Genomic DNA, 15969 nt, shown 5'->3' with positions numbered 1-15969 from the left:
GAGCAGAACACATGAGAAGAAACAATCAGCACAAAGCACATTGTGCATGACATCAAATTCAGCTGAGTTCTTCATCACAGGAAACTGAAGGGAAGGAACAAATCTCATCCAGCTCTTCCCCCAAGTGCTTTCCCAGCCCTGCAAAGAGAAAGCGGGACCAGGGCAGGGATGTGGTCTAGAGAACCACCCAAAAGCACCTTTAAAAACAACAAATACTCAAGGGAAAAATCAACACACAAGAAAGGAAGAGACTTCAAAATACATGGACAGCCTCTAAAGGTGTTGGCTCTTTTGGAAAAGAGGACAGACAGCCTGGTTTCCCTAAAAGCACAGAAGTAATTTGAACTTGTATCCAGCCATTATGCTCGAAATGAAAAGCCAAGAAATGGGTCTCCCTCAGGATTAAAATTTTACAAGAGATACCAGTTGTTTCTCTAGTGGAGCAACCTAAAGGCCCAGACAGACAGAAAATGTCTTGAATTGGGTAAATTACATAAACAGCTGGATCTCAGTTATGGTTCACTCCAATCATGCAACCCTTTGGACTTTGCCACTGTGCTAATTTCAGCTTGGTTTAAAATTTACACTTTCTCTTCCCATTCCTTCCAGAAAACATTTCAACCACATCAACACTAAAATGTGTTACTTCATCACCACGAGAAACCATTGCCCAAGACTGTTGGAAATCAAATATTACAAACATACAGTCCAGAGGAGAGCCTCAGTTGTTATGTTAAAAGGGAGGCTGAAAAACAGGAAGAAAACCATTTCTCAGTATGGAAAATTTTGAGTGTAGCAACAGAGAAACGAGCAGGAAGATTCTGAAGCAAATGCAACATCTGAAATTCAGTTTTAATGATTGCCAACCTTTATGTTTATATCTGTGTAATCTACATTGTGTACCAATGGCCTGGAGACAAATAAAGGTACTCATTTCTACCTCCTAATCCTATTTGGGATCTGATTATTAACACCACTTGAGTCAGAAAACTGTTAACTTCAAAGATTAGCTCTGCCTCAGAGTAAATATTAATATAATTTCTCATTTAATAATTTTATTTACTCTGAGAAACGTGAAAAGCTGTTACTGAACTGCTTCTGTTTTATTTTGTATTGCAGCTTTACTATGTTCCTGCAGGGGAAAAAGGCATATTTCCCATGTCACACACTTTGTAATACTCAGGAAATTCTCCTTTTTTCATTGTTTGTATGCAGTTTGGGGAGTAAAAAGTACTTTTTTAAGAGAGAAATATATCTCCTAAGTGTGTGAGAAAAACTGTCACTTCAATGGCAGAAACATCTGAACTGAACTAAGATTTAGTGGTTTCCAGGGTACTAAACATTAGAAAAAACACAACAAAAATATTTCCCAATTTCCAATGCATTATATGTACATACTCAGAGAAAGGGGGCTTAGAGGGGGCTGAGATGCTCTGGGAGTTGCTGTCACTGGAGGTTTTCAAGACCCAAGGGGGATAAAGTGACCTAGTTGAGGTGTTGGAACATGGGTTGGACTTGATGATCTTAAAGGTCTCTTCCAACCTAGAAATTCTGTGATTCTAAACCCTGAGCAGCCTGGGCTGAACTTTGGGCTGCCCAAGCTTTGGGTCACCCCCTCATCAGTGACACAATTACCTACAATAACCTCAGTTTTATCCATTGTAGAGCTCCATGTGTAAAATCACACAAATACCACCACCACCAGCTCCCCAACATAAAGTTCTGGCTCTAAGGATAAAGCCCAGGGGTACTCTATGCTTACACTATTAACTATGCCAGCTTTGACAGTAAAAATAATACATCCTTTGCTGTTAAATGACCAGTGGACCAATTTAACTAGAATGCTTTAGTTTGTACTTAATTTAAACAACCTTAGAGAACAATGACCTAGTTCTGCAAGAATGAAATTCAATTAAAACCACCTCTCTGCTCTGCAACATGACTGGTATATATTGCCCTCTTAGGGCACTTGCTTTGTGCCTCCAGTGGTATTTCATTTTCAGGTTTGAAATTAAAACCATGAAGCAGTAATGCAGCTCAAGAGGAGAAATCTGGAATGAGGAAAAAGCAGAGGGGGGAAAAAAAACAAAACAGTGTAAGAAAAGAAAAAAGCCAAAGTTTGTTTAAAACCACCCTGTGTAGACCTGCACACGTGTTTCTTCCATAGCATTTACGTTCCTGATACATGGTCACAGTTTGCTATCTACATTTCATGCAATGGAATGAAGTCAAGACCTCCATCCAAAATCTTCAGGTCCTTCAAAGTTCTTAATTTTGGAAAACATTTGCTTTACCATACCAGAACACACCCAAACCAATCTTCTCAGTTAAGTCCCCAAACAAAACAAAAGTAGCTGAAGTTGTAAATCAAGCTCAGCCAGTCATTCATGCAAATTCTTCTACTGTGAACACAAGGCATCTTGGGTTTTTTATTATCTGAGCTACAGATGTGCCACAGGTAAAAATCTCACAACTCTACAAGATGAGTTTATCTCTAAGGGAAACACAGTTTGACAGGAAAAGGGCACAGAAAAATGGTTAAAAGGTAAGAAGGAACAAGGTTCTACTGATCAGGAGAAGAGAACCTTTGAGACTCCACTGGTGAAAGAAAGGAGGATTTGACTTACATGCATCCAGTTGTCCCCATAATAAATAGAGCCTTGTATTATACTTAAATTCCTTAAATTATAACACTTAAATTCCTCCAATTATAACACTTAAATTCCTTGCACCTCAACTCCTCTGCTTTGCAGCAGGATACTTTTTTTGCAAGTAAAACTTTTATGGAAAAAATAAAACTTTGCAAAACTTTTGCAAAGTAAACTTTGCAAAACTTTTTACTTTGCAAGTAAAACTTTTATGGACTCTTCTTCTAATTAATATTCAAATGATGAAACATCCAAGCCAGGCATGTCCCACCCTTTGTGCCAACAAACGGTAACAAACTGATGAGTTAGACCACAATAGGAGTAAATACTAAAAAAAAGCAAGAGGAAGTAAAGTACACATCATCAAATGAGCCAAAACCACCCAGCTCCCTCAGCCTGTCCTTGTAAGAGAGATGATCCAGTCCTCTAATCACCACACTGTGAAGTTGCCTCTAATTTTCAAAAATTAATGGCAGCATATGACAAGCCATGGAGCTCTACAGAAAGAAAAAAAAAGTCAGCTTCAAAGCCAGCCAAACTTTCCAAGCACTGGGAAGTACCTTGATTTATATCATTTAAAACACAGAGCAGCATTTTAAAAAACAAGGGAATACTTAAGGGCAAATCTCACATCTCTAATATATACAAATACACAAAATACAAAAATTTCCCCCCACCCCAACTGTTTTATTAACAGCCTGTGAGGTTTATCCCAACTGTGGCATCAGTCAAAGGACAAATCTTTATAGCACAAAGATGTACATAAGCCAAAGGGGTTACCAAGATTTAACTAGACACAGTTTATTAGGAATTTTCAAGAAATCTTGTGGTAAGACTCCAAATCACTGACTTTTAGCAGAGCATGTGTACAGTTCACAAACTGAATTAGCTAGGAATTTGTGTAAAAAAAATACTGTATCACATCAACCAAATCCATTCTATTCCTTCCAATTTTTTATATATATTAAACCCAATCTTAATTGAAAGACATTACCAGAATGAACTTTACTACCACTGTTAAAATTACTCTGTCAAACAAGGTAATTGTGGTTTGGGGTGTTTTTTGCCAAATAATGGCAGCAATACTTTGCAATAAGAAAGCCTCTGTGTCAGACCATGAATTGCTCTATGTATCCATTGTATTACAAGCTGTTTGCATTAATATCCTACAGTTTGGAACTTCATCTCACACAGCAATCACTGCAGATCCAGTGAACATCATTGCTGCACTGTATTCCTCTGGAGATGGCATAGAAACGTGTTTTTAAAGGCTGAATTTCTGTAATCAAACTGATTTGGAGTGGGAGAAAAAGAAAAAATTCCCAGTTGTAGCTTGTGCCTCTCACTATGTGCCAGCTCTTTCACTTAATTGCATCTCCTTCCATTTGCTGCTGAACCAAAAAAACATACATTGTACTGGCTGCAGAAAAGTAAAAACATTAATTCAGTTTGAGAAATAGGAACTTGGGAAAAAGAAAAGGCATGTCCTGACAATTAGTGAACAGGAATAATTGCTGGCGTGGGCTGATAAACTGAACTGAAACTGCTATTGACTAACCCAAAAGCTTTTTTTCTTTTTTTTTCTCTGAGCTTTTAATAAGGCACACCAAGTATCTAAAGAGAATTCTGTACTTATAATGCAGTTATATTTTTATGCAGTATTTGACAAGGCACTGCAAAGAAAAATCATTAGGATATTGGGGATATTGTGCCAAGATAAAAATATTAGAGCAAATAAACTGGGGACAGGGATGCTGGACATATTATTGGTGATTTATGAACAGACCAGATTCTGAGGTTAGAAACAGACAATTACAAACAGACAGTAAAAATATACACTAGATGACCTTGAGAAAAATGCACCATAATGGAAGAAGGATATTAAGCTATTAGAGAGCATCCAAAGGAGGGCTATGAGGATGGTGAAAGGTCTGGAGGGAGAGCCTTGTGAGGAGCATCTGAAGGTTCTGGGGTTGTTCAGGCTGGGGGAGACTGAGGGGAGACCTCAGTGGGGGCAGAGGAGGGGCAGGCACTGATCTCTGCTCTGTGGTGACAGTGACAGGACTCAAGAAAATGGCCTGAAATTGTGTCAGGGCAGGTTTAGGTGGGATATAGGAAAAGATTCTAACCCCAGAGGATGGTTGGGCAGTGGAACAGGGCTTGTGTCTGCAGTGACACCCCTTTTTTACCTTTGATCAGCTGCATATCCATTTTCAGGATTTATAAGCTGACTTCAGCACTGGACACCACAGAGGACATTGCAAAGACTGGAGCAAAAAACAAATCCTCTCTCTTCTGCCAGAGCAGACTACAATTTTTGTCACAGTGCTCTGGCAAAATTGGTACTCACTGAGAATTTGCTGATGGGCTGATCCAGCTGTAATATCATGACCAACCGAACAGAAAAGACTAGAACAGCCTGAGACTGCAGTGAATCTGTTCTCAAATAATTCCTTGATTTTTCTGAAAAGGCTTGCAGTGCAAGTGCAATCTGAATGATAATTAGGCCAAATTAAAGATTATCCAGTAATGCCTTGAAGATGCTTTTCCAAAGAAGTCTTGGAGCCACAGGAACACTTCAGAGCAAATACCACAATGTCACTAATTTTTCTTTGCACCTGGACAGACTGATTGGCATGCACTACTAACTGCTCAATGCAAGATACTCAGATGACATAAAATAAATCCCTTTATCAAAGTTCCCCTCAACCATTTTATTCAGCACTAAGAAATTCCTTGTTCTACATCATGACCATTTCCATAGGCTACTCAGACAAACAGCCTCTTGTGCCTGCAAGACACACACCCTCCTCAGCACTACTCCCTGCATCACAACAGCTCTAGTTTGGGATTGAGATTTGACTGCAGGGTCAAAAGATTTGTGGCAGAGCTGCTCTGTTGACCTTTCTATGGGCAGGAGGCCATTGCTGCCATCTGGAGTGGTATTAAGTGATGGACCTGCAAGACACCCATTTATAAAGGTTAAGGCAAATGAAAGACAAGAAAACAACTTGTTTCTGCTGCTGTTTTCCTCTTTGTCCTTCCCACTAAAGGACAAACATAAAAATAGCAGAACAAGGTGATGCTGGGGGTCTCTGCCTGCCTTCCACCCAAGAAACACATTATTTACTGTCAAGCAATGACTTCAGATGCTGATTTCAGATGGAGAAGTAGGTTCACTGCAGATTTCAGATTCATCATCTTCATGCTGCTTCCTACTACACTTGGATGTAATTTGACAAAAACACCATACTGTCACTGCAAACTCCTGCCAGCTGGAATCCTGCAGTGCTACACGAGGAGGTTTGCAAACACTGATAAGGAGAGGCAGACACAGACAGCAGCAATAGGTTCAACAGGCGTGGGAATTATCTCTTTTAGTTTTGTGAATGAAATGGTGGAGGAGGATCCCACAGCACATTCTTTTCCTCTGATTTTTCACTGTATTTTTAGTCCTGCTGTTCATATTTTGGCTAGCCAGGTCCCTAATCAGCAGGCCATTAGCAAGGTGTGGGCAAGCACATTTTGTACATCTGAGGTGGAGTTATCCTACAAGGGAGATTTGTTTTATCCAGCACATTCTTTCTGTGGACTCCTTAGGTAGACTATGAATGGATCCCACTCTCCTACCAAAGGTTTAGACATTAAATTGCACGGTAAGAGATACTTGAAGAAACAGAACAGGAAACAGCTCACAGGTGCCACATCATGTGAAGATCAGACCAAGGCTACAAACAGGAAGAATGAAGCCAGTAGAAAGAGGATGTCTCACCACTTCCTTCAAAACAAGCAGATATCTTAGAGAAGAACATTCTAGAAAATATTTCCTTCAGCAGACACCAGGTGCAGGAGCCTGGGGCTTGCTCTTGCCCTGGCACCTCAGCTGTGCCAAAAGAGCTTTTCTGTGGGGCTGTGTTTAGGAACTGGATCAGGAAATTGGCTCACAAAATAAACCCTCACTTTCTTCTTTTCCATTTTTGCCAAGTCATTTATAACCTGGGTGGCTTCTCAGAGCAGTTTACCACATGGCCTCACAAAATGACTTTCCTTGGAGCACTGAAGTGGACACAAAATAGTGCAGGTGGAAGGACCAGCTGGCAGCATTTCTCAATCTGGCTTCTCTACTGAAACCAGCAGATTTTAGTACCCTAGAGGACAGGTGACAATATAAAACTTCTCAAATTTAAACATCAGCTTGCCATGGGTTTGTTTGGTTGTTGTATGAATAGGCAGAGGCACAATGTTACTTCCATTAACCACAATGAGAACAAAACAGCTGTTTTTTTAAAAACTTATGCTTTCATTTTTGTTAAATGCTCAGAGTTGTGTTGATGGCTTCTCACAGGTAGTGTGGTGCTCACCCATGTGAGCCAGGGGCTGTATCCTGCCAGAAAAATGAGAGTAACCACAGTGAAGATGGATGGAAAAAGAGTTTTCCTTCAGTGTAACCTTGAGCAGTAGTACTCACCATCCAAAAAAAGTAATAAAATACACAGGTTTGTAAGGTACACAGATTGGTAAAATAGATATATTTATTTTTTCTATATTTAGGCCAAACCTCACTAAATACATGACCATAACCTCCAGTGTACAATTCTGCAAAACAGTACTAAATTTTGAGAATTTAGCCAACTATTTTTTTCTGCTGTAACTCATCTTCTTTTTCTTTCTTCTCTGAGAAGATGGAGACACAATTACCATGCTGAGCAGCTATAAAGAAACATGGTAAAATTTAGGGAAAAAAAACCCAAATTACTTAGTGTTAGAAATAAGGGGAGTATGAAAGATAACACTCTTGGCTTTATTGGCTAGCAATCTGCTAAATTAGGTAAGAGAAAAACTGTTGCTGTATTCTGATATTGCAGGACAGACCAACATTTCTGGAGGTTTCCAATGAGCACTGTCCTTGCAGGCTGTCATGGATTCCTTCCTTCAGCTTATTAAAGTCATTGATGGCTGTGCCATCCTGGCTGGAGATTTCCATGCAGATCCTCTTCTGAGAGACAAAACATGAGTGGATCCCACAGCAGGGAGAAGGGGAAGGGCTGTGGCCAGACTGGGAGAGTTCTGCAGGTCAGGAAAATCATTTGCTGCTGGTTTTGGGAGTGACTGCACCCACAGATCAGGAAGCAGCCCTCCAGCTTTTGTTTTTGTTTTGCCACAGGGGAGGGACTTTCCATTTTCCAGTGTGTGCTCCAGCACCTCCTCAATCCCACACATGCAGCTGGGAAGAGGTGATTTGCATTCCCAAGACAGCAAAATTAAATCACCATGCAAGGATTTCTACTCAGCCCAAACTACTCCATATGCTTAAAATTTACAAAGGATGACAGAGGGTGAAGAGAAGTTTGTTTTGCTTTTAAATGAACCACAGAAGAGGTTTTGGTATCTCAGTTCTCTCTCCTGCTCTGTGGATAATTGCTCCAGATGTTAAGGGAATGGAGCTGGGAGGTGTCATGGATGAATTAACAGGAACAAATACGAGTCCTGAACAAAGGCTTGAAAAATTTCAGGTAGTTCAGCACAGCAATATTTTTTTAGCTATGATAAGTCACCCCACTGCTGCCAAGCCACAAGCTGATGAACTAGTCTGGCTTCTCCTGGGGCTCATATTATCCATCAGCACAGACCTTCCTGGCATGTTTCAAACATTAGGCTCATCATACATATATTTTTTTTCTCCTCTGTACCTATTACTGTGCAGCTGAACACTCTGGTGCATATAGTAATTTCAGAAGAATGGACATTTTATGTCCCAAGACCAATGTCCAGCTCCTCACATTAACCTTGCCTCACCAGCTCCAGCCTGTTTTCCATACAACACGAGCAACTGAAGTGGAACTTCCACTTGCATCCGTTCAGCCTAAAAAAGCTAAAAATACCTGCCTGGTATGTGTTCAGTCAGCCATGGATAATGCTGTATCCCTTACCTAAAATGACTAAATTTGATTTTCAAGGAAAAGTGACCATCATTTTTTGGATATAAACAGAAAAAGTGAATAGTAAAAGACAACAATTTACTTAAAATAATATTTTAGAGAGCTATCAGTAACTTTGTATGTCTCCTGTTTTTCTCAAGTGTACCTTTGTACATTTTGTGTATATATATATATATAATTAAAGATTCATTTTATTATTTCAAACTATACTTTTGTTTTTAATACATTTCCATACATTTTAATATGATTTTAAGTTGAAGCTTTTTTTCTTTCTCCAGAAACCTGATCACCCTCCCTCTGTTATCTGTCCCTGTTTGTTAATACACAAAAAAAATATTCTCCCATCTGGAGATTTAATTTGGAGCAGAAATAAGACATCAAATACTAAAAAAATTTTAACAAAACAAACCTCTAAGACTTAAAGACAGAAAATAAGGCCATTCCTAATATAAAAATGCCTTAAGCAAGTAAACACTTGCTGCTGAGTCTCTGAGTACATTATACTCCCCACACAAACAGTGCAAATCCACCTCTAGGCAAGGTTTTCCAGTCTTTTAATAAGATTTGCAATTTCTTGACAGCTCAATTTTTTTTTCCAAAGACAGTGGGTGAATCAGGGTAAAGTATTTTTGCTTCCTCTCAAGTCAAATATTTGTATGTACTTGTAGGCACCAAATGGGATCCTCCTTCATCTTTTCCCTTTGCTGTGTTGAGACAGATGAAAAGATTACATTTCTGTCAAAAACTATTTGTTAACTACACATCACTACACAGACTCCAGTGTAACTCTTGTGTCAAACACCAGCATATGCATCTGCATGACTCAAACTTCCCCAATTTACTATGAAAAAGTCAGCAAATTATCAGAATCATCAACCATTGCAAATATTTACCACCATCTTTTTGAAAAATTTAAAATGCCAACTAGTCACCAGGCCGCATACACACACTGCACATTAACTTGAAACATATCTTAAAATGCTTTTTGCAGCTTTACAGCTGGGTTATACAATCAGCCTGTGAGGACATCCCTCAGCATTTCTGTATTTTCATGGCTGCATTTTCATGACAAAGGCTTATTTAACAAGCTGCCACCACTGAGGGGCTTGCAGGAACAGTCAGAAACCCCAGAGCCACACAGAGCTGAGCCTGGATGAGGATGGTTCAGTCAGTGCCACTCTCTGCTCATTAGAGGCTCTGCCCAGCCCTTCAGAGTCCACAGCACATCTGCAGCCCCAGCTGCACTTCTTTTAGGCAGGTTGAAATTACTCTAATTTTTCAAGCTGATTATTTTGCATTAGTAGCTGAAAAGATTGCATTCGGAGTTCAAAGAGAAAATTGAGGTCTTTTTGTTTAGAGCTGTGCACAAACATAAACTCCTACTGTTAGGTAAAAGTGAGACCCCAGCAGCCTCAGTCTAGTCTATCTCAAAGCAATGTTAGGAGCTGAAAGAGACACAGACACCCTTTCTTGTTGTTTGTGGCTGTCTTTTGAGTAATAATCTACTTTCTTATCTATTGTATTTGCAGGGTGCCCCATGGCAGGAAGGAATGATGAATCTGACTCCATCTTCTCAGAAGACGAATTTATTATTTTATTATACTATATTAAAGAATACTATACTAAACTATACTAAAGAATACAGAAAGGATACAGACAGAAGGCTAAAAAGATAATAATGAAAACTCATGAGTCTCTCCAGAGCCCTGACACAGCTTGGCCCTGACTGGCCAATAAGTCAAAATAATTCACAGAAACCCAATGAAACAATCACCTGTGGGTAAACAATCTCCAACCACATTCCAGTGCAGCAAAACACAGGAGAAGCAAATCAGATAATTATTGTTTTCCTTTTTCTCTGAGGCTTCTCAGCTTCCCAGGAGAAAAATCCTGGGTGAAGGGATTTTTCAGAAAATATGAATGTGACACTTTATCCCCTCCCACTCACTTTCCCTCCCAGTTTACCATGCAGGTGGAAAGTCCATCTCCTACAATCTTCTGAGAGGTTTTAAGTTCTCCCAAGTGCATCTGAGCTGAGTTCATCTGGAAAAGCACTTCTGAAAAGGTCTGGTAAAGCCTCTCCCCAGAAATCCACGCTGCCAGGTTGGGGGAGCCACCTTCTCTGGACTTTTTGGATTACAAGTCTTTTTCGGGGCCTCACCTTGTGCAAGGTATTCACCTGAGTTTTGTGGCTACTTGTGCTGACATCCACATAAGAAGCAAACGCTCTTTACACAGCTTTGAACAAGCCTTCCCAGAGGGGTTGACAATTTTTTATGTCTTGGGTTGTTGGGGTTTTTTTTTAATTCATTCCCCCCTTATTTGGTCTTTTATTAAAAGACCAAAGTCAGGGGGAAAAAAGCATGCTTCCACAAGCTTCATTTGAAGTATGGTTCTAGAGCAGTAATTGTTGTTTCAGATATGCAATTTAGGACCATCTTTGGGTATTACAAAGATCAGATGCATTCTTTCATCTTTGTATTTATTTTTTGTTTAAGTTTTAGGTTTTTTCAGCCTTTGATCTGTAACAAAGGGCTACCCAGCAAGAACATTTCTTATTGTTACTCTGTAAAGACTTTTCATTGATTCATCCTTCTTCTGACTCATACTATTAACACAATAGCAGGGTTTGAAAAAGAAAAAGAGTCATCTGAAATAAGAGATGCACTTATCTTTCTACACAATCCTTAAGTCATTTGACTATACTTTTCAGCAAAATAAATGAAAAAAAGTCTTAAACTTTTTTGCCATGTAGATAGTTAGCAAAGATCTACTGATACTGGTTTTGGTCTCAGCACATACTGGACAAGACAGTTCAAGACTATCCATAAATATCAAAAAAATTACCACCTGTTCTGACCAAAGTTGTTTTCCCATCTTTTCTACAATTAAGAAGGAGCTAAAAATGTAGACTTACTTACAGAGGAGAATTACTGAGAACTGGTCTGAGAACTATCAGTCCTTTTTAATACCTGAAAAACTATCTCCATTTAGCAGGAGGAAAAAGGTTAAAAGGAAAATAAAATAACTGAATAGATTTCAAAAGGCCATTTAATCCTGTATTGTAGAAACTGTTTATGTTTCTACAGTTTAGGACAGACAATTTCATTCTCCAGATACAAATAATTAATGGGGCTTGTCTCAACTTTTAGCTCTCTCTTCAAGGTAAGCAGATAGAAAAGAAAGCCAGGAATTAAATGCTCAAAACAGAGGCACGATTTTCTCAAATTCTATGTGTTAGGCAGACAAAACAAACAAACAACACCACTCCAAACCATCACTGCTACTGAGACATAAGCAGAGATCAACATTTTTTGGCTTGCAGACAGGGGTATTAACTATTCCAGTGGCAACCAAATGTCCAGTGCCCAGGTAAAACTGGCAGGGATTTTCTCCTGCCCCTTCCTTATACTTTCAAAACTCTTTCTTGGAAGTTCATGGAGGCTGCAAGAACTAGCACACAGACTGACACACTGATTCCCAAAAGCTGATTTTATGATGGGTACAGTATGTGAATCCTAAATTCCTCTGCCAACCAAAGTTTCCCTGTTGGTCAGAATGAGGTACCTCTGCAGAGGAGAAATCACCTTGTCCTTCTGGATCCTCAGTGGTTTGAGGAAAACTGTAAATCTCTACTTGCAGTTCTGCTCCCCTTACTTATTGCCACATTCTGCTTACCTAAAAGGTGGGGCAGGAAGGGCAAGATAAAATTACATTCAAAACTAACAGCTAAGAGATTGTCTCTAAGGAAGACAAAACCACATACGATAAAAGTGAGGTTGAATGCCATGGTGATAACAAGAAAAACTATGACAAATCTTAGTCAACATTAGAAACATTTAGAAACTTAGAAACTTTTTTTGTCTTTTAAAATAACTTAACTGACTCCCAATGGCAACTCCCCAAGCTAATGTACACCCTTCTGCTCTTACTCTCTTAAATGCTGGACAATCCTGAACCATTGCTGAACCATCTTGGACCAATTCTGAGCTTTTGGTATCACTTCCTTATAAGTTATTCCTGTGGAATAACTTAAGACTATTCTAAAAATAATTCAGAACTACTTTCAGAAAATTTAAGAGATAGTAAGATCATGCAAGTAGAAACTATTTAAACTCCTGACAAGGCAGAATTCAAAGCAGTGCTGAGGGCAGTTCACTCTCTGGCAAATCCAGGTGCACGTTTCCTCTATGACCTATTAGCTAATCTAGACTGCCTAACTACTTAAATGTATTTTAACCTGAAATGATGTAAAGAGTTCTAATATTTCTCACTTAGGTCTATTACTTCCATTATTATAAAAGGTCTAATACATGGTCTAACTCTGTTTTGCTGTGTTTGCCATACAGAAAGCATTTACAACACACTCCATAGAGGAAGTCCTTCCACATACCTACATTTTAAATACTTTAGCTTTTACTCTAATGGAAGCCTGACAAAATGCAACCAACTGATTAAAAAAACATCTTAAAAATTTTTCTTCTGTGCAGATTGCTATTGATAGTAATGTCACAGATTTCCACCAAAGATCAGGTCATGCAAACATGAGTGATGTTTTTTGGATAAGTCTGCAACTAGCAGGTGAAACCATGCCAGGTTTTCTATTTGGATGCTGCTGTCCAAATGCAGATTCCTGAACTGTTGTGTCAGGATTTCAGCCCATCAGACCTCACAAGCACACAGACACACATATCTACAAACACTCTGCCTTGCTAACTCAATACAGATGATCTCCAAAGGGAGCCTCACTTAACTGGTTCAGAAAACTAAAGTAAAAAAAAGAGAATGGGAAATAAAAGCATGCCAGACTTGCACCCATCCTCAGGAACAGATACAGGTTAACATTTTCATGGCTATATAAAAACAATATAAGAGAAAGACTCAGGTTTGTAATTCTCTTCATAAAGAAGAGCAAAGTTACACTTTGGGGCACCTTGCCCCATCTGATGTTCTAGCAAAACAAGGGTTTAGGTAACTTTCCAACAAGCACAACCTCACTAAGGGCTGCCTACATAGGATTCGCAAGTGCAGCCAGCAGTGGCAGGAGTCTGGCTGCTCCCCAAGTAAATTTCTTTTCCTCCCACTCCAGAAACTTCTTGTTACACTATACACTGAGGAATATTACACAGTGTGAGTGCAACAGCCTCCTGAACAAAACCCAGCTACACCAACAACAGGGGTTTTTTAACTCCAGCAGTATTTTATACCATCATAGCTGAGGAACTAAAAACACTCTCCAGGAACCCATTTGCCAAGTTACACAACTCACCTGTCACAGAAAAGTTAAGCTACAGAAAAGTAAAGAAAACCTTTGACAGAGAATTAGAATGGAGAGAGAGAACAGCTTAAGAGACTGGAGATTTCTGGAATAAGTACTACTGTGTTCTCTTCTGCTACACAGAAATTGAAGGGAGAAGCACAATTTCGAGATCATTTTGTTAGGAAAGGAAAGACAGGTGACCTGCAGTTCATGATCACCTTTTTGGCCTGGAGCTCTTCATACTCGTATTTTTCCACAATACTCGGATTACACTCGTACATCACCCTTCACCACACATTAATTTTCAAGAGTCTTGGTTACATTATAACTGGATGGTGACATGGGGGTGTGACAGTGGCTTGTTGCAGACCTGATCTCACTTGCATCATTTATCGGAGTACATCATCTCTCCTGTCTAGTCAAATGAGATACACCATTTGTAAGCACGCACCAAGATAACCAGTGTCACACACAACGCGCCCTGGTAATGAGGCTCTTCGAGAGCTCCACACCGACACTCCTGTAAAGGCACAAAGACCTCCCGATGGGCAGGCCCCAAATCAGCCCTTTAGGACACAGACCCTCCACGAGAGCCAACGGTGCGATGTGCAAAGGTCCGCCCGATGTTTTCCCAGCACCGGCGAGATCCAAGCAAACAACTCCGAAGGCAGCACATGACAGCCACGAAGGCCAAGATCCAATTACACCCTCGAGCCCCGGGCCATGTCGGGCAGCTCCTCTGGCCCTGCCTTGCACACGCATTAAGTGGCCCCTACACCCCACTACGGCTTCCCCAGACCATCCGGGCAGGGGGATCACCAGCCCCACCGCCCCCGAGGGCAGGCAGGGTTTAGCTGGGTGCCAGCACAAGGACACCGTTGCCCCGGGTCCCCGGCACGGGACGCGGCGATGACCCTGCCTGAAGCGGCAGGAGTCCCGGCTGGCTGCGCGGGCTGGCGGCAGCGGAGCCGCCCTCAGCCAGCAGGCAGCGAGCAAACCCGCGGGCAGCACCCCCGGCTCGCCTCCCTGGCACAGCCCGCCGTGCCCCAGCCCCAGGAGGAGCTGCGTTAACGGGAGCGGCGCGGAGCCGGCGGGAGGCGCAGCCGCAGCGGCCGCGGGGTGCGCGGAGCCCCGGGACGGGCACTGCCACCGGCAGCGGGGCGGCCGGGAAGGGCGCCCGTGCGGGCATCTCCCCGCCGTGCCCTTCCCTTACCCCGGCTTGGCAGGAGCCGCTTGTGCACCGGAGCTCGCCCGGCAGCGCTGCCGCCACACCGCCCGCAGGGAACAGCGGCGGAGGGAGAGGAGGAGGAGGAGGAGCAGGTCCGCGGCCGCTCACCTGCAGGGGAAAGGTGGCCGCCTTGTTGCCCACGTAGCCGCGGACGACGTGGCTCTGGATGGAAAGCACCCGGCACTCCGGCTCCATGGCTGCGCCGCACGCGCCTGCCCGCGCCGGGCCGAGGTGGCGGCGCCGGGAGCAGGAGCGGGGGGCGGAGCGCGGGCGGCGTGACGCGCTCGCCCTGCCTGCCTGTCACACACACCCCGCCGCACGGAGGCAGGCGGGGAGGCGGCCACCGGCCGGCTCCCGATGGCCGCCTGCCGGCGCTCCCGCTGCCCGGGGCTGTGGAGAGGACACGGCTCCCACTCACCCGCGGGCAGCTCCCCCCCCGCTTCCGCACACCCACCGGCGTCACGCGGTCACGCTCCCCGCGGCCGCCCCGCCCGGCGGGGCCAACCGCACCGAGCGCTGAGCGCCGGGCCCGGCCCGCTCCGCCCCGGGCTCGGACACGGCGGGAGCGGCGAGCGCCGCGCCCCGGCACTGCGGGCGGCGCGGGGTGGAAGGGACTGCGCTGGGTCACCAGGTCCGGCCTCCTGCTCGAGCAGGGCCAGCCCAGAGCACTGGCACGGGGTTGTTACCGTATGGCTCTGGAATATGTCCAGTGAAGGACATTCCGTACTCTGTCTGGGCTGTCTGTCCCAGTGCTCGGTCACTGCACAGTGAAGTTCTTCCCCATGCTCAGGTGGAACTTCTGCCCCTCACCTCCTGTCCCCTTGCTGGGCACCACCAAGGGGCCTGGTCCGTGCTTTGACAGCCCCCATTTAGATATTTATATCTATTAATGAG

General features: G+C 42.6%; 1 protein-coding gene across 1 annotated transcript in view; it reads right to left on the bottom strand.

Moving 5' to 3' along the window:
• Window positions 1-15522, bottom strand: part of PDXK (pyridoxal kinase) — a 47453-nt gene extending 31931 nt beyond the window's left edge. Inside the window, exon 1 of the mRNA XM_054653681.2 lies at window positions 15184-15522. Within this exon, the coding sequence (XP_054509656.1) occupies window positions 15184-15270 (87 nt within the window). The 5' untranslated portion in view covers window positions 15271-15522. The remainder of the gene's footprint in view (window positions 1-15183) is intronic.
• Between the last annotated feature and the right edge of the window lie 447 nt (window positions 15523-15969).

The sequence above is a fragment of the Agelaius phoeniceus genome, chromosome 2 (assembly GCF_051311805.1).
Source record: "Agelaius phoeniceus isolate bAgePho1 chromosome 2, bAgePho1.hap1, whole genome shotgun sequence".
Classification (NCBI taxonomy): Eukaryota; Metazoa; Chordata; class Aves; order Passeriformes; family Icteridae; genus Agelaius; species Agelaius phoeniceus.
Note: the sequence above shows the minus strand (reverse complement) of the source record. Positions and strands in the feature narration are given on the sequence as shown.